Source organism: Cynara cardunculus (assembly GCF_001531365.2).
Source record: "Cynara cardunculus var. scolymus isolate 2C chromosome LG 11, CcrdV1, whole genome shotgun sequence".
NCBI lineage: Eukaryota > Viridiplantae > Streptophyta > Magnoliopsida > Asterales > Asteraceae > Cynara > Cynara cardunculus.
Genome location: NC_037538.1, coordinates 7,808,594 through 7,832,457, shown reverse-complemented (window position 1 = coordinate 7,832,457; position 23,864 = coordinate 7,808,594). Strand labels below are relative to the sequence as shown.

The following is a 23,864-nucleotide window of genomic DNA, read 5'->3' as shown; positions in this document are numbered from 1 at the left end:
TACCTAAATTAAATTATAATAAAAAATTGAATTAAAAAATTACACAAAAAATGAGGAATTTTAAATAATTAATTTGATACGAATATCGATATATTTTTGTTATGCATAAAGTAGTGTATATTGATGCATATTACTTAAAATTCAAGATTACAAGTAATTATGCATAAGTACAACTTATTAAAGCTCGATTTTGAATTTGTATAAATAACTGTGGATAAACATAATCAAATAGAGGATGAACATCTAATTTTAAAATATAAAAAATCTAAAATATAATTAGAATAATTATCGAGTTCCAACAAAATAAATAATTATTTATCTTTATAAAACAATTATATTAATAAACCAAATATAAATTACTTACATAAATTAAATTATGAAAAAATTGAATTAAAAAATTACACAAAAAAATGAGAAATTTCAAATAGTTAATTTGATAGTATTATCGATATACTTTTGTCAAATTTTTATGATATCTTCAAACATATATTTTATTCAAAAATAAAAACATCATCAATTTCTCAAAATCACATTAAGTCATATTATAACATCGACTGGGATAAAAAATAAAATGAAATATTAAAATCACGATGTATCTCGCTGTATTGCGCGAGTACGCTTCTAGTATATATATATATAGAGAGAGAGAGAGAGGGAGAGAGAGGGATTCATTTGAGAAGTATTAAGTATTTGAAAAATAAAGAAATGATCCTAGCCCTTTATACGGTCAAAAATTGCGGATTTGACTGGTCAAAATTTGCGGCTTTGATTGGTCAAACGAAAAATAGAGGAGTAGTTTCGTAACTTTTAAAGATAGGCGGCAAACAAATGCATATGCGAACACATATTTCATATGTGAATTAGTTAATTAGTTCATATGTGAATCCGTTTTTAAATGGTTCGTAAGCGAATTACACGGGTTCACAAATGAACACATAGTTCATATGTAAAATCACATAGGTTCACATATGCACTTGTTTTGCCGTCTATTTGTAAAAGTTACAAAACTACCCCTCTATCTTCCTGATACCATGATGAGGAATTATTTGGTGCTTCACAGTCAAAACCGCAAATTTTAACCAGATAAAGAGTAGGATCACTTATCTACTTTTCAAATACTTACTACTTCTCAAATGAACCTATGGTTATACATACCAAACTCGATAAAATTCAATTGTGAGTTTGTATACTCAATCAGTTATATATTTCAAGCTCATTTTGTACCCGAATTCGATAAAAACACGATTTACACTTACATTTTCGTTTTGAGCTTGAATGCATGATTAAGTTTTGGTGAGAGGATGATGTAGAGGTATATAGAAAAAACAACCACTAACTACTAAAGTTTTTGATTACGAAAGCTCAACACTATAATTATTATCAGCATGCAACCAATGGCTCCCACATCTCATATGTTTGGACTTGGTGTTTTTAAAATGTCGTTACGTAAGGGGTTGTTTACCAAAAACTTACCTGATAAGTGTCTATCAGTAAAATTCAACATTATTACTTACTTATCGGATAAAATTTTAGTCCACCAAAGCGGCACCGTATGCAATAAATTTACCCGATAAGCTCTTACCGTGGTAAGAGCCGTCACATTCACTTACCAGGTAAGATTCTTGTTCTTTGTCTCACTCTTACCGTGTAAGACTTTTGGTCATTGCCATATTCATCTGGTATAGTGATGTGACTTGGTAAGCATTTATCCAAGTAAACATTTGGTAAACGGCTCCTAAATTTTACTTCTTAGAAAGAAAAAATATAGAATTAAATTTCAATTCCACCCCATTTTATCATGTCCAAACTAGTTAATCCACTCATAGCATAATTATGACTGTTATAATTTATTTATAATCGTTGATTGTCCGGGTTAGTGTGACCAATTTCATGAAATATTAAAAATAATACACAAATTTTATCATCTCTAACAAACGCATTAAATATATTTACACAACATTATCAAATAACACGTGTCAATCACTTGAATATAAAATTTTCTTGTTATGTGTGTTTTAGAATTTTATTGTAATCTTTTTTAAAAATATAATAAATGTAAAATTAACAGCTAAAAACTAAAAAGATGATTGAAATAGGATTTAGACGTGCATCTGTCTAGACCAACTTTATCAACACAAACTAGTGTTAATATTGTTGTTTAAAACATATAAGATAACATTAAACATTATAATACGACATCTTTCATGACTCTAATTTTTTTTTTACCTAACAACGAATAAACGAAGCTGTGACCTATGTGGTCCGCCCTTTGTATGAGACAATGCAATATTCCCATTATGATTTATATGATATTTCGTCCTACATTAGTTATAAATTAAATATGTGAAGTTGTTAATTGTTATTATTAATAATTACTAGAAAAATATTCGTATAATGCAATGAGATACATCTAAATTTTAATGTTTCGTTTTATTTATTTTTGTCTCAGTTGATGTTATGATACATTTTTATTTGGTTTTGAGAAAACGTTAATGTTTTTATTTTTGAATAATATATAAATGTAAATATATCATAAAAAATTGAAAAAAAATATTGATATTAGTAGCAAACTAATTATTTAAAATTTCTTGGTTTTTTGTATATTTTATTAATTCATTTTTTTATTTTTGGTTTAATAATATAATTTTTTATGAAGATAATAATTAAGTATTGTATTAGAACTCAATTATTATCCTAATTATATTTTATATTTTTATATTTAAAATGAAATGTTTATATTGTATTTGACTATATTTATCTGTTATTAGTTACACAAATTCAAACATGAAGCTTTAATAAGTTGTACTTATATACAGTTTATTTGTAATGTTGAATTTTAAGTAACATATATCAATAAATAATATTTCATGCATAAAAATAATTGTTAAGAATTTTCTATCAAATACTTTATAATATAATATAAATTTTTTGTCATATTATTTAAAAGCTTGTCGAGTCTCTCTCATGTACGTACAGAATTCTTGATGGATGGCCTCCACTTCATTTTCCTTGTCTCTTTAATTCTTTCTTTTCCTTTTAGTTGTGTTTTATGAATTGTCACGTATTTGACACTTTTTCGTTTAATACATATATAACCTTTACATATATAATTTGTCTTGGATCTGATCTCTCATGCAAGCATGCATCTGTTATTTTTTTTATAAAAATAATCATTTAAAAAACAAAACAAATAAAATCGTAAAACCTACTCCTTTTCCTCACTCTCTCTCACCCTTTACTCATCGGCGTCATCCCTACAACGCTGGAGACTCCTCCTTCTCACTTGAAACGTCATTGATAATAAAATCCCCTTGTGGTCACGGAGGTTCAAATGCGGTGACTCCGGACTATCTACAAAGCAGGTGGTCGTATTGGGATTAGTCGACTCGCATAGCGGGTTGGATATCCAGGTTAATAAAAAAATTGTCATTGATAATAATCACAATGGAGGTTTCTAAGTTTGACTTAGGCTTTGATTATATAGTTGATTTAGGTTAATCATGTAATAAATGAAGAAAAGAACTAACCCCTTAACAATTCAAAAACCACATTAACCAAATTCATAATTTACACTTTGAAAAATCCATAACCAAATATATATTTTTTTTCCGTTTTCAAAATACACATATTTGATTTAACATCTAATTCAATGACAAGTTTAAATTATAATTAAATATTTAAAATAAATTTCAATTAAAAGAAAATCTTATGAACCATAATAATCTTGTAAATAAAACGTTTACAATTGTTTTTCATAGAGTGATGTTCGAAATGTCAATTAATTGAATTTGTTTTATAACCGTGTGTTTTCAGATCAATTTACACGCATCGACTAATCCATTGGATGGTCTGGAGTTATCATAAATGAACTTCTATGACCATAAGGGTTTTGACAACATCCGGATTTGAACACATGGTAGATAAGATTCCTACTACACCCTCTTAAGGCTTAACCAGTACGCATAACATAAGTGATTAATCAATTGAATTTGGTTGCATCAATAATGGTCCGTATCAATGTTTTAAGGTTTAAATTATAAGTGCTAGTTATTTTCCATCCCAACATGTAATTGAGTGCTTTGGTATAAATTCAATTTCATGCATGTATAACATGTATAAATGATAGCCATTCTTTTTTTAGCTTTAATTGAACAGGAACCAATATTGCACATCATTTTCATTTGACTTTTTTTAGATATGTCACATACCTACCTACTTTTAAATATTAAACTCATCACAAAGTTAAACCAATCCCGAGTTAAATATATAACAAAATCATTATATGAAATTAAGAGAGTATACGTATGCATGTCTGTATATAGAAAGAATGAACTAAAAAAATGTCTTTGGACTTTAAGTATTAATTAAATATATTAGTTCTGATTCATTAATTTTTGTAGTTACAATTTTTATTAACCTGGATATCACAGTTTTTTTATTAACCTGGATATCTAATCCGTTGGTTCATTCTATGATTAACTTGGATATCCAACCCACAATACATAATTTGACATGCATGCATACGTATATACATACATAATTAGGTAAAAAAAAACCACCATACACTAAAAAAATGTCTATGATAATTCTATAATTAACCTGGATATTCAAGTCACGGTTTTTTTTTCTACGTTAACTTGGATATCCAATCCAAATGCATAGTCATAGTTTTACCTGATTTTAGTAAATAAAAAAATAAACGCAGTGAATGGATGAAAGATTGTTGATGGGGCTTACCATGTGACCAGTTCATGATTGTGTCAGGATGTGCCAAGTCTCAATCAGTGCATGCCAATGGAATCTTACTTCATCTCAAATAATGCATCCCTCCTATTCCTATATACATGCACCTTTTCTTTTATTTATTTATCCTATAAATTCTTCCATTATTACCAATTCCTCCTTCAATTCGTAACAACAGAAGCTTCTAGATTTCAACAATGGCTAAGATCGCCATAGGCTCAATCCACGAGGTCACAAAACCCGACTGCATCCACGCCCTTATTGTTGAGTTCATCGTCACGTTTATCTTCATCTTTGCTGGTGTAGGATCCGCCATGACCACCGGTAATTGAGTTTCCAATTCCTTTATTAATTCAATCGCGTTAATGCTATCAATTTCGTTTTATGATCAGAAACGTGTGATTGAATTGAAACAAGAGATGCATCAACATTCAGCAATATGAATCAAACTTATTTAATGAAATTAATTAATTAAGGAGAACATTCTAAAGGACCGAATTGGAATGGTATTTTTGTAAGTTCTTTTCCGAGAATGTTGGATGTAACTTCCATGGATTAATTGTTGAATTTATCAGAAAAGCTGGTAGGAAATGAGGTGGTGGCGCTATTTTTCGTGGCCATGGCTCATGCGCTTGTGGTGGCGGTGACGATATCCGCCGGTCTTAGAATCTCCGGTGGTCATCTGAATCCGGCAGTCACTCTTGGGCTATTGGTCGGTGGTCACATCACCGTCGTTAGATCTCTTCTTTACTGGATTGATCAGTTGCTTGCTTCTGTTGCCGCTTGTGCTCTCCTCAGCTATCTCACCGGTGGATTGGTAGATTTCCACTTCAAACCTTATATAATTATACCATCTCCTCTAGGTTTCTGGTGATTTCTTCATAATATGAAGTTACAATTTTAACTTTGATAAAATATTTTGAGATCCCAACTTTGAATATTTTTCTTAAAATAAATATTTCTCAAAGACCCTCTGCAAAATGTTCAATAATATATAAAAAAAATCGAGCTTCGAAGTCGGGCTTTAAAAAGGTCAGGCCAAATAAGTCCAAAGCCGAGTTCAAGCCCGACGAAAGCTTGATTTTAGCATAAATATTTTTGGATCAAACTTGGGTTTAGGCTTGGTTCAAAAAAAAACAAACCGTTATATATTATGCAATTAAACTTGTAGGTTTTAATATTTCCAGGCGCTACCGGTGCATACACTTGCAGCTGGAATGGACTCTTTACAAGGTGTGATAATGGAGATTGTGTTGACTTTCTCGTTGCTCTTCACAGTCTATGCAACTCTTGTGGACCCTAAAAAGGGATCTCTTGATGGGCTAGGCCCACTTTTAACTGGGCTTATAGTAGGTGCCAACATAATGGCTGCAGGGTCTTTCTCTGGTGCCTCCATGAACCCAGCCAGGTCTTTTGGGCCTGCTTTGGTGGCTGGTGATTGGACTGATCATTGGGTTTATTGGGTCGGCCCACTCATTGGTGGTGGGCTTGCTGGACTCATCTATGAAAACTTCTTCATTGTTAGGACTCATGTTCCTCTTGCAAGAGATGAAGAAAGTTATTAGATTATGGAGTGTTTTTATGGTGGTTTGTAATTTTATCATGCCGAATAAATATAGTTCTCTAATTTTTATTCTCAAGTGTATAATCTTGAAATTAATGATGGTTTAAGTTGGCATCTCACACGAGCCCGATCTACAAGTTAAGGGCCCGAAAAGGTGTTTGGTGTCCTAAACAATACCAGCTTGGTCTCGGTCAAAGTACAAGCAAAGTATTTTATCGAATGGACGTTTTAGATATTTTAATTGTGTTAGTACTTTAACATAATTAATAACTATGTTCTTTACTTCATGCTTAAACAAACAAACGTATTATATAAACAGCTTAAAAAGAATAAATATGTTGATTTAAAGTGATTCAGACCGTTAATATATGATTTTTGTTGAACAAAGGCCTTGTGGATGTTTGAAACCATTAGTGGACAGATTTTGGAAGAAGAAAAAAACTTATGGACCATCTACTAAATGATTCTTACCCGGTAAGAGATGTAGCAAAAACCAAGTGTCTTATCTGGTAAGTGAGGAAAAAAACCTTTACCCGATAACCGTTTATCGAGTTCAAAACACTTACCAACAATCCATTTTAATGACCGATAATGCTACATGATAAGGTAGGCATTTAGTAAATGAACTCTTACTATACAAACATTACTTTTGCTTAAATTTTTGATACACCATAAGGTCCAAAATCCAAACAATGATCTTTTCTAATGTAAAAATATGATTTCTTAAGGTCAATTTTTTTAAATGGTTCAAAAACAAATCATACATTCTTAAAACAATTTTAATTCTATACAAAATAGTTTGAAATATTAAGGGGGTGTTTGGGATTGCTTATTGTATCTGCTTATTGGCTTATTTCAGTCTGGCACCGGTGATAAGCTAATACCTAGTGTTTGGATAAGAACAAATAAAATTGTTTATACCGGTGCCAAACCGGTAATAAGCAGTTTTTGATAAGTTAATCCGTCCTGACTTATAAAAAACTGCTTATTTCCATATTACCATTTTAACCCTATTACTTTTTATACCTATCTCTTTTCCTTTAGATAACATCGATCTCAATCTTCTCCCTTCTCCAGATAACAACATCAATCTTCTCCCTATTCTTTTTGGTCATTTTACAGATATAAGCAAAATTTGTCAAACACTAAAAAATAACTTATCAGCTTATTACAGTTTGGTACCGCTATAAGCTAATTCAAACACTTTTTACAAAACTCCGGTTTGATACCACATAAGTTAATAAGCATTTTTACAAAAAAACATAAGTTGTTTTAAATAAGCAATCCCAAACACCCCCTAACAAATAAAATTAAACGAAATTGTAACAATTCAAAAACATTTTAATTGCTGAAGAAAAATTTTAACAACACAAAATTATTAACCAATCATAACCATTTAGCAAACATTAATTGTCATACAAAATTTGTAACAACAAAAAAATTATTAAACATTCACCACTGTTAGTAAACACGCTAAACTCTTATTTATAACAATAAGAGGTTGTTTGGTTCACGAAATTCGAATGAATTTGATGGAATTAGAATGACAATTTTTTTGACTAAATTTCAATTCATTTGTTTGGTTCATTTTTTAAAATGAATATAATTCTTCAAATTCCATTGAATTCCACAAGTTAATGAATTCATCATTTCTTGGCATAATGAAATAAATTGAATTATATCACCATCTACCATGACCATACTACTATTGTTCATGATGTCCCACCACTAACCATATGCCACTATTGTTGTCATCATACCCACCCACCCCCAATCACTCACTGCACATATCTACTACGATCATGTAACTACTGTTATTGTCATGCCCCTAACCTAACCCTCACCACCACACCATTATTGTCGCTATCTTAACTGCCACTCACCCCACCCCACCCTACCATACCCTACCCTACCCTACCCTAACCCACTACTAACCACCATGTCATTATTGTCGTTGTCATACCCACTCACTCCCAGCCACCCTACCACCATCCCACTACTGTCATCGTCACAGTTGCCACCCATCCCCACCGTCCTGTCCAGCCACCCACCCCGCCCCTAACCTAACCTCCAACACCACTATTGTTGCCTTCACAACCACCATTCACCCGCACCCTACCCCAACCCACAATCCTTTAGAAGATTCGAGCAAATATCGACAGTTAGTGAGGAAACTCAATTTTTTGGTTCATACTCAGCCTGATTTGGCGTTTAGTGTTCAGTTCTTCAGTCAGTTTAATCAAAATCCCTCGAAAAGCTCATTGGGATGCTGCTTTACACGTTGTGAAGTACTTGTAAATTGTTTGGTTCTTGTGGGTTGTTTTTTCAAAGACAAGTCTGATTTTTCACTTTTCTGCCTATTGTGATTCGGATTAGGTATTTTGTCCTTTTTTCCAGGAGATCAGTAAGTGGTTACTTTGTTTCTTTTGGGGGAAGTCCTATATCATGGAAGTCAAAGAAACAAGTAACAATTTCGTTATATTCAGTTGAGACTGAACTTAGATCTATGAGAAGGATTACAACTGAGCTTACATGGTCGAACAGATTTAAGAGTAGAGAACATTACCTCAATTGCTCTGAAATGTGATAATCTAGCAAGCATACATATAGCAAACAATCCAGTTTTTTATGAAAGGACAAAATGCATTGAACTAGATTGTTATTATGTAAGAGAACAACTACAAGCAAAAGTTATCGTTGTGGAGTTTACACCAACAAAGTCATAACGTGCAGATGTGTTTACTAAATCATAGCCTGGGTCTAAACATTCTGATGTTATTTGCAAACTGTGATTAGTTAGTCAACCGCGAGCTTGAAGGAGGTGTTAGAGCTTCTTATTATTTTCTGTTTGATAATTATTAGGCTATTTTGCCAATACAACGTACGGAAAATTCCCCTGTCCTTCTTCCATCTCTTTCTATTTCTTTTACTTTCATCAGCAGTTTTTGCTTCTCTTTGTCATCAATCGACTATTCTGCTTTACGATTTCGTTTTTTTCTGTTTTTTGTTACTGTTTCTTGACGTGGGTTACGATATTTGATGTAGATATCTGTTCTTGATTTGGGTTACGCCCGGAAACCACCACGCCTCCCTCCCATCCGATGGAGCAGACACCGTCCCCCGCGTCGGAACAACCATCACCAACAACCACCACTGCCCCATCTCTTACCACCACATCCTCCACTACTTCACCTGAACAACCACAACAATCTCAAACGCAACCACTCTCATCTACATCATCATTACAACCTCTTCCTCCTTCCGTAAACCCTAACCCTAAACACCCAAACCCTCCAGTATCACAGCCAATACAACCTCAATCCCTAAATCCAATGTTGAGAACTCCATTTAACCGCCCCTGGCAACAAAACACTCCTCCTTTCCCTCACTTTTCTTCGATAACCAATCACTCCACCGCCCCTTCTTCTTCTCCTTCTTCTTCTTCTTTAACTTCCATCCCACCGACACAAAGGGGTGGAATGGCCATTGGAGTTCCTGCACATGCTCCTTCGCCGCAGCCGCCCACTTCGTTTTCGTCATTGACACCTTCGTTTGGTTCGCAGTTTGGTGGATTAGGTCGTACTGGTAGTGTTAGTGTCCCCGAATCTGCATCCAGTACCAGTACTGCCCAGGTGTGATATATATATATATATATATATATATATATATATCTATGTATGTATGTATATATATATTTTCATTTATGTTCACATTGTCTCACTATGTAATGCTCTGGTCCAAGAAACAAAGCTTAGGCTTTTTTATGTTCAACCATAATTGTTTTCTTTTTGTGTTGCATACCTCAACAAAAAAGATATATCAATCACACTCTTATATGAGTCCTAAAGTCATATCAATCATATATTTTGTCTTCAGTTATCATCAAACTCGTTAAATTGTTTTTCTGAGATTGATATTTATGTTAGTAATTTAGTGAAAATCGAACTTGAACAAAAGTGATTATCTCATTGATAAGATTATAAGAGTATATGAATGTGATGGATAATTCTTATTTGTTGTTGAAGGTATGCAATTAAGAAGGCATGAAAGTTAAGTTACCACTTCATCCATTTAGTTGTAGCTGCCATGAAGTGGAAAGTGATATTGATTAAATAACAAATTAAATTTGATCTTGAATACATGTACATGTATGATTTTTTTTTTTTTTGCTTTTGTTACTCTTTTGGCTTTTGCAATTAGAATCGACCACTCAAGAATTGCAGATGAAGAGTCTCACCAATGCTAAATGCCACAATGTGAAATTTATTATTGACATTTACATACATATTTGCTTGCCTGCACACTCTTTTTCTAGTGCCTTTCTCCTATGCCTTGTGCCCTCATATGTCTTTTCAAAATCCACGTGACTTTAAAAAGAGAACTTTTTGACAGAGCTTGTATCTACAAAACTATTTTTGCAAGCCAGGGGTAGAGACATAGAGGAAAGGTATGCGCACATCATATCCCTAGACCCTKTTTTCGAGTGGGATATACCGAGTGTGTTTGGTTTGGTTTGGTTTAGTTACCTACATCTTGCCTTAACATATTTTGGATATTGAACTCTACCTGTAGAACGAATGGTATATTTGAAAAGAGGCTGAAACGGAAAGTGAGTCGTTTCCGCCTTTAAAATGTTCCTATGGGAACTAGCACATCTAATGCTAGTTGAGCCCATTGAGGGCTATGCTAGTGGAAGAAATGTGTAATTTTGGTTGATGTATGTGGATCAAGTATATGTGTCTAGAAGGCCATATATTATTTATGCTAAACTCTTTTTGCTGGTTTTTATATTTAAAATGTACAGGTGAGGCAATCAATATCCGGAATGATGGGATCTCTTGGTTCCAGTTCTGCTTTGCGGCCAAGTGGGGTTGCTGCATCCCATCCACAGAGACCTCTCCAGTCTTCTCTTAGACCACAAACAGGTGCTAACAATCAGTCAGCAGCTGCACAAGTCAGTACTTTTATCTCTCTTGTTAAATATCAAATTCTAATGCCACATGATATCACCATGACTCGTAGTGGAGCACTAGATTGGTAATGAGGTCTAAATTTGTTGGCAATTGGCAAAGTAAAGCTTGGAGAGCATGAGAGTATAGTTTTCACTATTATTATCCTAGCATTTGTAAGAAGATTGAAACTTCATTTGTTTCTTTGATGTTCTACTTGGTACACTTTAATGAGGATGGGGGTAGAATACATGTTGAGATCAGAATGAAAGAAACATGTTTGGTTAATCCTTAGGGATGGAACGGGGCATTCACTTGGGAATCCATGTCTTTGGGTGTCCGGGCCAACTTGTGTGCACCTAGACTAATTTCATGGGCCCCTAAAGATAACAGTCAAGAAAATCCCCAGTGGCTCTATGGAGACTCGAACTAGACCTTATAGGGAAGAGACCAAAGCCCAACCTTTATTTGCTGGTTGAGCTGACCCTCAATTTTGATAAAGGTTTTGGAGTGGCTAACGGAGAAGTTGTGACCAAAATCTCATTGATTAAATGTTAATCAATACATGACTAGTACTCGATATGTATTTAGACCCCTTCAACCTTTCAAATATATATGTGTGTGTGTGTATATATATATATATATGATACAGACATAGTTATATATGTCATAGTTTCCTTGATGTGGTGTTAACTCAAAACTTAGCCACAAAGCATTATTGATGGCTGATGCACAACATGTGCATTTTTCTAAATGAAAATAATCAAAGGACGGAAGTACATTGTTGCAAATCTATTTTTTAAAGTGACAACCAAGTTTAAAAAATCTTTAGCTAGTACTTTAACACAAAAAAATTACAAAATATTGACTAAGCTAAAAAAGAAAAATATGGCCCATTTTATTAGTTTTGGGTTAAAGCAAACTGAAATGGAAAGTAACACTTTCATAAATATCTAGCTGAGAAGGAAAACTCACGATAAGAGAAAGTTGTTCACTCCACAAAATATTTTATATATATTTGAAGAGAATCATGAAAATATGCAAAAGGAGACGCTTGAGCTATATGAGACGTTGATTGAAAAGAAGTGGAGCATAGGCTGAAGACTTGTCACTAGAAATAGGCAATAAGATTTGCTCGTGTGGAAAAGGACATTACAAACTTAGGATTAGGCCTTGTTTTATTTTTCTTTGATGTTGTTTATTCTTTTATAATTGTATTTGTTCAAATATATGGAATTATGCACTCATTTTAAACGTAATTGGAATACCAAATAGCTTAGACTTGGTATCACTAAACTAAGTTTGAACCTTGAATTTGTGTGGCATACCAAATGCGGCTTTGTTTGTTGCCAAATTTTCCATGCCTGTGCACTTTGGCTTCATGGCATGTGCAGTTTTTTCATGCTCCACCATCTTACATGGAAGGGCTTTACCTTCAAAATGGTTATGCCTTACACTGTAGGAATGCCGCGACCATCTGCAATATGTATATGCATTTGAAATGTACTAGATTTATAGTCTTTTGGGCCAGATGGAGTAGCTATTTTTGTTGATTTGGTTCATGAAGAAGATGGCAATTATAAGGGTAGAAGGCCCTTTTTAAAAGTTGGGCTTGCTCCATTATGAAGTCGTAAAAAGTAAAAAAACGAAACCGCACAAACAAAGGCTTTCAATTGTGGTCGATTACATCACATGGTTCATTAATAATGCATTTCATTCCAACAACATTTAGTTCATGTCAACCAAATGAATCATTATTTTTATGTATCATATTTATTATTTACGAGTGGAACTTTAATAGGATGTAGTAGCCCACATGTTCCATGTGTGTATTAACTCAAAGTGAATGCAACATGGTGTAAAAAAATTCAATCTAAAGGAGCCCCCGAATTGAAAAATGCGGAAGAGAGAGAAAGAGGAAGAGGAGAAGAGAGAGAGGAACTTGCTTCGATTGTCTCTGTTGTGGCCTGGAAATCCTACTAGCTTGGCTTCAGATCTACTAATTATTAGACGTGAAAGATGGCAAATGGTTCGTCTGAGTATTAACTCAAAGCAGTCGAAGCCTGGTTATAAATCCAATCCAAGATAAACCCTAGTTGAAGAGAGTAGAAGAGAGAAAGAAGAGGATAGAAGAGAGAGAGAGAGAGAGAGATAGAGAGAGGAATTTGCTTCACCTGTCTTAGTTGTGTGCTTAGTGAGTTCTCTTTATTTTTTGGCATCATAACTGATATGATTTCACTGTTAATTCCTTCAAATAGTCATTGAGATTTGAGATGCTCCTTCAATTGTTCACACATGTATCCGTGGCTCCTGTTTATTGTTCTTATATATAGTGGTTTAACAATTTACATTTCGAGTTCATATTTTTTTTATTAATTTTTAACGATATTAGTTAATGATTCAATCAATTTTGTTGCATATGCTTAGCAGTCTTTTCGAAACAAGATTACTGTATTACTCAAATTGGTCATGTTGATTAACTTTTACTTTCAATGAAGCATCACTAATAACTTATGTTTTATGTAAATTTTGAAATAATATCAGTGAATAACTTGTCATTAGTTACATGATTTTGAAAATAACCATGTAGATAGTATTAGATGAACTCGCTATAGTAACTAGATGACTCCATTTTAATTGTGCACAAGAATCACAAAAGCTTTGTAAGGCCATCAAACATGTAACTATATCATCTTTTTAGCCAACAGAATGAAAATAGTTGATATTATAAGCAAGATTGTCTTTTACTTGACATAAATTAGGTGACCTTGTGTTCTATTTTTGTGGCATGAATATTTAGCTTATGGTTTTCTATTTTGTATGGAGTGCTTGCAGTTAGGAACTGCTTAGTAAATTATGATATGACATATACTCTTCTCTGCAGAATTTCCAAGAGCATGGCCTTTTAAGACTTCCATCAGTGGGATCTCCAGGCTCACCAGCACCTAGTACACCACAAAGCTCACAGCCTCATAATCAGCCATGGCTGTCCTCTGGGTCACAAGGGAAGCCTCCCCTGCCACCTCCATCATTCAGACCACAAATGAGCTCTCAATCATTGCAGCAGAGATCCCACATACCATCTCAACAGCAAAGTACCATGTCAACACCCACACAGCAACCTCAAACGTCCTCGTCCTTGCAGTCACAGTCATCTTCATTGTCGCAGCAGCCACAAGAGCATTACTCATTACCACCATCAAGGGTTCCACAAACTTTGACCCATCAACAACAGTTGGCAAGAAATCGTGGATTGGGGAACCAAAGACCATTCGCTCCTGCTCTTGGACAACCTAGCTCAGTTGCACCACCACCTGCATTTAACAGAACACCTGCTGTTGTGGAGGCTAGCGAGTCTTGTAACAGGATCATAAGCAAAAGAAGCATTCAAGAGATAGTTGCTCAGGTAAGCATTCTGTCCTCTTTCATATGAAATGCTATTGTGCATTCAGCATTACGTACATATAACCATTCACAGTGTAAAAGCTCTTGCTCACCATCAGAGACTTAGGTAGTATTTTGGGTTTTTAGCCCAAGTTGATACTAATTTTCAGGAACTGACTCACTTATGTGAATGGTTGATTGCTGTGAGTATATATCTATTTTTTAAATGTCAAATATATTTTATTTACATAACAAGTGATGCTTTATTTGTTTGAATGAACTCTATTATAAATAAAGAAAGAAGAAGCAAACATGACATTGCACTTCAAAGAAAGCTAAATCCCCCCTTCCATGGTTTTTTTTATACAAGGTTTCCACCTAAATCTCTATGTGCAATTGCTTTCTCTTAATTTCATTTTCATTTATTGCCATTTGTTATAACAACGTTTACTTATTCTCTTTAATGAATAAAGTTCCTTCGAAGATGGCATGAGCTGGGGAAATTTTTGATCCATTTGTTTGAGGAGGAATAGCCTTTCATCATATAGTAGGGGCATTGAGGATCTGGAAGGCCTATTCCATCTTAGTATCCCCCAGTCAAAAGGTCTATCTAAATGTTTGAAGGAAATTACATATGAAAAGTGAAAACCCACATATATTTTAGCTTGGTTTTTATGGTCCACAGGTTGTTGGGATACTGTCTACCTTGTTATGCTTATGAAAATAATTTTTTTTATAATAATTAATATGCAGTTTCATGTATAACTTTGCAAACTGTTGACTATTCTCCTTGGCTACCTGTCATGAATAGATTGATCCAGCTGAACGATTGGATCCTGAAGTGGAAGACATTCTTGTTGATATTGCTGACGAGTTTGTTGAATCTGTGAGTTCCATTTTCCCTATATTTTGAGTTGAAATAATCAACAATGTGCATATCATTTATTTGGTAATTTATTCTTATTGCGCATAAAGTTCATTAAAGTAGTAGCTTTACTTGTATTATTTGGTGAATTGGTATCTATTATATACAACACAAGGCTCATGCTTGGGTAGTCACTGGCTGTGCTTAGACACTGGATGTGCATGCCCAGGCACCCCTAGTCATCCATGGATCATTTTTAAAGTAGATTATTTGTTGTTTGACCAAGAGTCTCATTCTTATTTATAAATATATAAAAGGCTGGCAAGCTTTATCACCACTTGCCAAGGAAGTAAATTGATTGCAATGGATAGTTCCTGTTAGATTGAACTTCTGTCAAGTCATTCTCTTGAGTTCCTACACACTTGCTTTCTTTGAGACCATTTGTTGATAATGTTTGATGACTACAGTAGGTTCTAAAATGAACTACTTGATATATGCTACCTGAATTGAGTTACCTTTGCTTTCGTCCATTAAAGCAGTGCCAATCATACTTTTTAGGTTGTATCCATATATCTAGTATGCTATTTAAAAATTGACAATCATAGGTGGAGCGAAAACTCAAAGAAAGGTCTCATGCTAACTAAAAATCCCTTCAACATGTTCTCTTTGCTAGGTAACTTCCTTTCATGTAGGTTCCATCTTGAGACATTGTAATGTGAATTCTTAGGTTTCAATGATTTTCTACTGTTACATGTGGAAAACTCCTCAGCTGGGACAGTGGGTTGGAGCAGTTAAATATTAAAATAAGATAAATTCAATGGGTTTTGGTCTCGGGTTGTATTTAGATTCAAATTATTTTCTCAAAGGTGGGTTAGTTTTTCAGTCAATTGGTCTCTTAGTTAGTTTGGGTTTCAGTTGTATAAAGTATATATGTCTTTATATTGTCTTAGTATGTTCTAGTTTTGAGGTTGATAAAATGTAAACCATTCAAAATTAAGGTAGATCAACATCTTAGATTGTGGTTTGGATGGATCCCCTTGATGGAGGCCCTGAATTCATTGTACATCAAGCGAGCCTGTAGCCTGGACAGATAAACAGAAATGAAACTCTAATTTAAACTTATTTCATCTTGATAAATAATAACTTCTATTTTAGATCCCAAGACATCATCATCGATATGCTCTGAACTGCCTCTTGATAAGATTTAAGAAGCATTCGAAACTTGATAGCAGTAGAAGTGATATTGCTCATAGAAGTCGTGATCTATAAGCTGGATGTTTTTTTTTTAATAACCTAACTAATAATAGCCTATAATTGGGGTTGTTTTCAAGATTTAATTACAGACATGGCTGCTAAGTTATCTCATTGGGCATTACTTCCATTAGCTTCTGGTTATATTATCCTCTATTTTTTTAATCTTCCATGTTTTTTATTAGTTGCATCGTTTACTTGGTCCAGGTCACAACCTTTGCTTGCTCTTTGGCCAAGCATCGTAAATCAAATACGCTGGAGTCCAAGGACATTCTTCTGCATCTGGGTTAGAACTAAAGAATTTAATATATGTTGGTTTACTTCTTGTAGAACTTGATATTGACTATGAGTTTAATGGGTGGTTGTTTCAGAAAGAAACTGGAACATGAGTCTTCCTGGGTTCGGTGGAGATGAGATCAAGTGCTACAAGAAACCAGTAAGATTATTGATATGCAAAAATAAATAAATATTATTTTTTAGCAATTTTTCTTAAAGGTACATTTAGTTGTTGATTTTGACATTTGTGCATGGTGGGTTTCAGTTTGTTAATGATGTTCACCGAGAGCGAGTGGCTGCAGTATGTATCCTTTGCTAAAGCTTCTTCCATGGTTTTGCAAGTATTTGATTCAACGAAAGTAATTGAAGTTGTTGATTGTTACATTGCAGATAAAGAAGTCGATTAGTGCTGCTGAGACATCAAATACAAAGAGTTCGGGTGGACAGGCTGGTGGTGGCGCTAAAGGTCATCCAGCAAAGGCACCTGGTGTCGTTATTGGTTCCCCAAACCCAAAGGTTCGCGATGCTACATAAATGATCACTTGTAGATTTCATAGAAAATGCTAGCATCTGCCAGTTAAAAATGTACAAATGTTGAGAGTTTATTTTATCATAGATGTTTTTAGAATTGACAAGTTCCATTGTCTGAATTTGGGGTTTCTTGCAGCCACAGAACATGGTCTGAAGTCTCAACTGATTTAGGAACATAAGATGTTAAAAATCAGTGTCTGATCTCTTTTAGTTAACCCGTATTTCATCATATCAACAATGATGTGTTTGATTCAGAGATTTTACACGATTGTTGGTTATATGCATTTAAATTAATTGTTTTAGGTAATTTCTTATTGTATATTTGGTTTAGAGGTTTACTTCCATCTCTGTGTTTTATTTCATTGTGCTGTAAGTTTTGATCTTCAACTTTAACATATATATATATATATATATATATATATAGAGAGAGAGAGAGAGAGAGAGAGAGAGAGACTTGAGATCTACTGTTTTCATGAGACCCGTGATATTACAAAATAACCCTGAAACTTCACAGTAGAACATTGTGATATATAGACGAGGTCGTCTGAGAATGAGTTATGGTGAGAACATTTTTGAGCATTTAGATGAGTTGACTTTTTATTCTAACTTAATTTCTTTCAATTATTTTCAGTACCTACAATTAATATAGTTTTTTGGCTCGCTAACCCTTACCGCTTTGATAGCTACCTATCCATTGGAACGCACCTTTCAACTCTCAAAACACATAACCCTACCCTCGTCTAAAACATTGATAATGCGGGAGATTAGGCTCCAAAGCATTCAAAACTAAACCTACATTGCAGGAATTTGTTAAAATTTCTATCATAACGATAAAATAGATAAATAAAGGTTGTTGAGATCATGTGAGACTAGCTTGTTTTTAAGAAACATGTGAGACCATCTTTTTACATTTGAAACTTTATAGTAAAAGGCTATGAAGGTAACTTTCCCAACAAAAATGTTGTGAAGGTTCGAAAATCTTTTACCTTCACAACATTTTGCTGTGAAGTTTCAAGTGTAAAATTGTGGTTTCACGGGTCTCAATAAAACAAGTTGATCTCATGTGAACCCAACCCTATATATATATATATATATATATATATATATATATATATAAGTTGGTCTCATGTGAACCCAACCCTATATATATATATATATATATGTGTGTGTGTGTGTGTGTGTGTGTGTGTCTACATATTTGTATGTATGTATAGGCAAGGATTATGTGAGAAGAGAAGTTATGATGAAAAATGTAAGAAGAGATTTGAATTGATCATTTTTAATCTCATTGCGTTTTAGAAGAGAATTGATCTGGTGCACCTCATTAGTATTGACATTTAATTATGATTGATCCAAAGATGATCTCTTCTTACAATTTTTATCATAACTTTTTTCCCACAAGAACCTAACCCTATATATATATATATATATATATATGTATATATGTATATATATATATATATGTATGTATATATGTATATATATATATATATGTATGTACATATAAGTCTTACACGGCCAAGGATCGAGTGAGAACAAGAGTTAAGGAGAACAACGTAAGAACGGATCCGGACCCTTGATCACCTTTAATCTCAAACTCACCCATGAATCTGGCTTGATACAGGGATTGATCTAGTGCATCCCGATCTAATATGCATTCAAGGATAGAGATATTTTCTTACACTTTTCACTTTAACTCTCATTCTCATCGAAACCCAACCCTCTCTTACGCAATTGCATTTGTATGCCTGTTTTATTAATTAAAAAAAATACCTCAAAATTTTCTATTTTTAACCTTGTTTGATTATATTATTCTCATTATTATGGTTATTGTTATTATTATTTGTTCTTCCATGTTGGTCTTAGAAAAAAATATGGAATACTTTTTTTCTTTATTTAAATCATTGTAAAATATTTTTTTTGATGTAGGAATCGAGATTGACTTTGGTTTTTTTGTAATTTAGTAATCAATACTTGATATTAATACTTCATTCATATTAAAATAAGTGTGTACATTATTATTTTAATTTGTTCCAAAATAAATGTGTACTTTAAGAAGTAAATGTCTATTTTCCTGTTCTATTTTTAATTATAAGATGACAAATATTTTCTCTCTCAATAATTTAAGGTAAAATTGTATTTTTTTTAATTTTAATTGAGAAGCATGCTAATTACACATTTCTAAAACTGCGTCTTTTCATTATGAACATTTTAACAACTTTACTTTACCACTATTAAGTGGTATTTTAAACATTTGGTCGATGTATAAACACTATTATTAGACTATGCACCAGACCAAACCTTGTATTACAAGAGGGAAAATGTATTAAAATAATTTGTTTTTTCAATTATATTGATTCTTGGATGATAATCGAAACAAAAATGTTTGGTTTGACGTTTACAGTCAGATATATGACTTAATATTCCCAAAAGTTGATATCAACCACTTAGGAAATTTCACCCCACAACATTTGGTATTATTATTTGATGTGATCATCAAATCCTTTTCAAACTACAGGTCAAATCAACTATGAGTTCAGTATGATATCTTCAAAAAGTCAAAATGTATGATTTTCGGTCAGATTTATCCCAAATTTTGGGTGTAAAAGCTTCTCTAAAATTTAAACTATTAATTTAAGAATACTACAATAGTATAGTCTAGTATTCAATCAATTTGTTCAACCATCAAGATCAAGAATGCTTTGATCACATAATTAATGCATCTTAGCAGTTGATATACCCATCCGACGGCTATAACAGGTTGGTTGTAAAAATAATACTTAAAACATATTTTAACTAAATAACAAGTTCTTGTTCGTACCTTCAATGGATTTATTTATTAAAATTCATATTTTATCTGCCTTAAATTAATAAATATAATAATATTCCATAACTAATTAAATGCTTAAAATGCCTACAAAACAAATAAAACTTATAAACCAAAATTAAAATTAATTATTTCAATTTGCAAGGAAATAAATAATTTAAATAGACTTAAAATATAAAAAATGTTAAAACAATTCTTGTAGCACAACAAATGTTTTGACTTTGTTTGATTTTGCAGTTGACCAACAACACCAATAACTACAAGGAGTCATCCAACCATTGGATGAAGCAGTTAAACCAACTTTTGAGCTCAATTACTATTTGACCCCTTCTTTTTCTTGTTTTTATAGAATTGACACTTATCTGCCCCCATTGAAAGCAACCATTTCAACTTCCACCCCTATATTCTCCCATCACACCAACTCCAACAACCAACCTCTCTCCTAATCAACCCAAAAAGCCCACCTTTAAAACCCCCCATAATACTGAAAACTCTTATATCGTTATGGCTCGACTTCATTCATCAACGACATTGACTGAAACGCTCTCAGGGTACTGTTCATTGTTCTTGGCGGTGATGTTGGTTTTGAGCTGTTGCGAGTCATTTGTTACTGAAAACGAAAGAATGGTGATACAGGTTCGGACTAACGACATGAGTTATAGGCCATGTGACGAGATTTATGTGGTTCGTGAAGGAGAGACGTTGCATACTATCAGCGAAAAGTGTGGGGATCCTTATATTGTTGAAGAAAACCCGCATATTCATGATCCAGATGACGTTTTTCCTGGGCTTGTTATCAAGATTACACCATTCACGAATAGGTAGATTTGCTTTGTAGGTATTCATGGTTTCCTCCACCTGTGAACTGGATTTTAAACGATAGATGACTCGTATTTGACAAATTTCAAGTCCAATGATTGCAACAGGAAGGAAAGTTTTCTTATGTCAAGTCTCAGTTACGTATTTCTTTCCGTGTACAATCTATTATTTTCCTTTTAAATTCAGTGAATGATTTGAACCCGATTTTTATTGTTAAACTTTGTCGCAGACCTTTTTTTTAAGGAAAAAATGAGATTTTTTTAAAATTTTAAAATTTGAAATTCTAATGGGCATTTTGAGAACCAATCATCAATGGTCTTACTCTACCCAACCTGGCCCAAATTGGGCCCAATAAAAAAATTCAATTTGTAGAACCGGTTTGGTCTAGAGTGCATAAAAAACCGGACGCACAAGTCCAAGCGAGGCATGAAAACCCGTTCGACCATGTTATTTTTCAAAAGACTGAAAAAGCTCGGATCCAAAAAGCTTCACAACAAAAGCCTGGATCTGAGTTCGAAAATCCCCAACTCCATTTCTTTTTGCTTAATGAAAATAAATTTTGAAGGCCCGAGTATAGGTTTGAAAAGGCCGGTCTTTAAGCATCTCTAGTTCGGTACTAAACCGGATTATGAACCGAGAACATATATGGTTTTGTTTTAACTAGAAAAATATATAATTTTAGAAAATAAACCTAGTTTTGCTTCAATATTGAACGTGATCAAACTGAACCAAGAACTGACTTTACTGGATGTATTATGTCAGAAACCTGGATCTTTTGACTTAAAAATATCGTTCTAAGATTAGTCGACTCGTATAACGGGTTGTAACCATACTTTGATTTGTTAGTGGTGGAAAAGGGGTGGTGAAGCATCAGATCTTTTCAATTTGACCCAACTCATCATTATTTGACACCTTCCATGATTATCCATCATACCAAACAAAACATATATATATATATATATATTCCATGATGTAGACGTCAAAATAATGCAACTGGTATGATCCATATTGATAAACCAAAAGACATGTGGATAAAGTCAGATGGTAATAACATGTATTTTTCATGGGCCACATCTATCAATACAACTTGATTAAAAAAACCATTGATTGTAAATATAAGCATCCTATTTTTTCAAGTTAACAAAAATATCTTATAAATATAAACATCCATCGTTCATTGATTGGCTGATCAAATTAAAATCGACATGGTTAAATAATAATATCGAATTAACTCATCAACTAATTTGATTGACCAGAGACGGTGAAAAATCGGGTCAGTCTGTCCCAGTCTCACCAAAAATCCTAGGATCCATCTTAGGCCCAGTAACTGGTTTAAACAGTACTTTTACTAAATTCTTTTACACAAAAACATTGTTAATTTTTTTAGTTAAGATTTTTGAAATTAAATATTGAAATACACTTTAAAATTGCATTACTTGAATTTTTTTGAAAATCTTGTATTATAGTTAATAAAAACATAATTTTTTTCAAAAATTCAGTTATATACATAACCACCGTCCTACATCAGAAATTAAAAATTCTATAAAATTTGTAACTGGTCCTAAACTATCGAATCATAACCAATGGTTATCGGTCCCAAGAAGGGTCGGACCCGATTTAGTCATTTCAAATATGATCTACATTAATTTCAGAAATTTTTGATACTTTGCCTTGGGCCTTCAAATTTAAATAAAATAGTTCCAATAATGTGGTAAAACTTTTAGAAATGACATTCTAGCCCTTGAATGACAAATTTATTACATTTTGGTTCTAAAACTTTTGGAAATGACTTCTTTGACCTTGATATAATAGATAAGTTGCATTTTAGTTATTTTAACGTGTCATGCTTTTAGTTCGGCAAAGTTAAACCTTAGTACAATGAATAAAATGTTCGACCATACACTTCAAGTTATGAGGTTAAGAAGAAATTGGTAACAATATACACATATATGCTATATTGTGTATTTTATTGTACCGTAGGATCTTGGTGTCAATAACTTTTAGGTTAATTGTATTATGAAAATATTAGACGAACGTCGTTAATAATCATGTATTGGTATTTGAGGGTAGGTTGTTTTCAAGGTAATTAAAAAATTAGGGATTTGCATGTATTATCTGTTAACGGAAAACAAGTTTGCAAATAGCGTAAAATGTTACACGACAGTGAGATTAAACTCAAGATTTAAAAGCCACGATAATACCATAGCATTTTCCAAGGAATGACTTATGAGAGCGCATATATATATAATTACATATATCAACACATATTTCTATTACTATTCAATTAGTCAATAATATTGAATAATTTAAATTAAATTATATACTAAAAAATAATTCATAAAAAAGATTATTACAAAAACCCAAATAATACCTTCCATATATTGTGCATGGAATCATGACGAGCCACGTGTCTAATGCATCCTCGCAAACAAGTCTTGAAACGCGGTGTCGCATGACAAATATTAGCCTTTTAGACACCGACTAAAAGCATAGGATAAGTTGTGCTTAAAGTGTCGGAACTTATTAAACCAATTGACCAGATCAAGTAGCAGTCTTTGGAAATATATATATATATATATATATATATATATATATATATATATATATATATAGGGAAGCATTTAAACGAGAATCTTTTTGATTTACGAAAATGCG

At 33.0% G+C, this 23,864-nt stretch overlaps 3 protein-coding genes across 5 annotated transcripts; all 3 read left to right on the top strand.

Annotated features, from left to right (window-relative positions):
• The first annotated feature begins 4,868 nt into the window (after nucleotides 1–4,868).
• On the top strand, nucleotides 4,869–6,383 carry LOC112520875 (aquaporin TIP4-1). The gene is made up of 3 exons (XM_025129493.1): nucleotides 4,869–5,067; nucleotides 5,319–5,560; nucleotides 5,931–6,383. Exons 1-3 carry the CDS (start codon nucleotides 4,941–4,943, stop codon nucleotides 6,306–6,308), a joined length of 747 nt encoding a protein of 248 aa, XP_024985261.1. The 5' UTR covers nucleotides 4,869–4,940; the 3' UTR covers nucleotides 6,309–6,383.
• A 2,734-nt stretch (nucleotides 6,384–9,117) lies between these two features.
• Nucleotides 9,118–17,905, top strand: LOC112522099 (transcription initiation factor TFIID subunit 12). 3 transcript variants are annotated; one of them, XM_025131177.1, is made up of 9 exons: nucleotides 9,118–9,188; nucleotides 9,353–9,939; nucleotides 11,112–11,261; nucleotides 14,141–14,662; nucleotides 15,452–15,526; nucleotides 16,964–17,042; nucleotides 17,128–17,192; nucleotides 17,298–17,333; nucleotides 17,423–17,905. In XM_025131177.1, the coding sequence occupies exons 2-9, from the start codon at nucleotides 9,409–9,411 to the stop codon at nucleotides 17,564–17,566; spliced, it is 1,602 nt and encodes a 533-aa protein (XP_024986945.1). In that variant the 5' UTR covers nucleotides 9,118–9,188; nucleotides 9,353–9,408; the 3' UTR covers nucleotides 17,567–17,905. The 3 variants fall into 3 exon arrangements, with proteins under 3 accessions (XP_024986945.1, XP_024986946.1, XP_024986947.1); XM_025131178.1 differs by lacking the exon at nucleotides 9,118–9,188 and having other exon boundaries at nucleotides 9,287–9,939; nucleotides 17,423–17,548; nucleotides 17,700–17,905; XM_025131179.1 differs by lacking the exons at nucleotides 9,118–9,188; nucleotides 17,298–17,333 and having other exon boundaries at nucleotides 9,287–9,939; nucleotides 17,700–17,905.
• A 2,989-nt stretch (nucleotides 17,906–20,894) lies between these two features.
• Nucleotides 20,895–21,215, top strand: LOC112521051. Its single transcript, XM_025129681.1, has one exon. It carries the CDS (start codon nucleotides 20,895–20,897, stop codon nucleotides 21,213–21,215), a length of 321 nt encoding a protein of 106 aa, XP_024985449.1.
• Nucleotides 21,216–23,864: the final 2,649 nt, after the last annotated feature.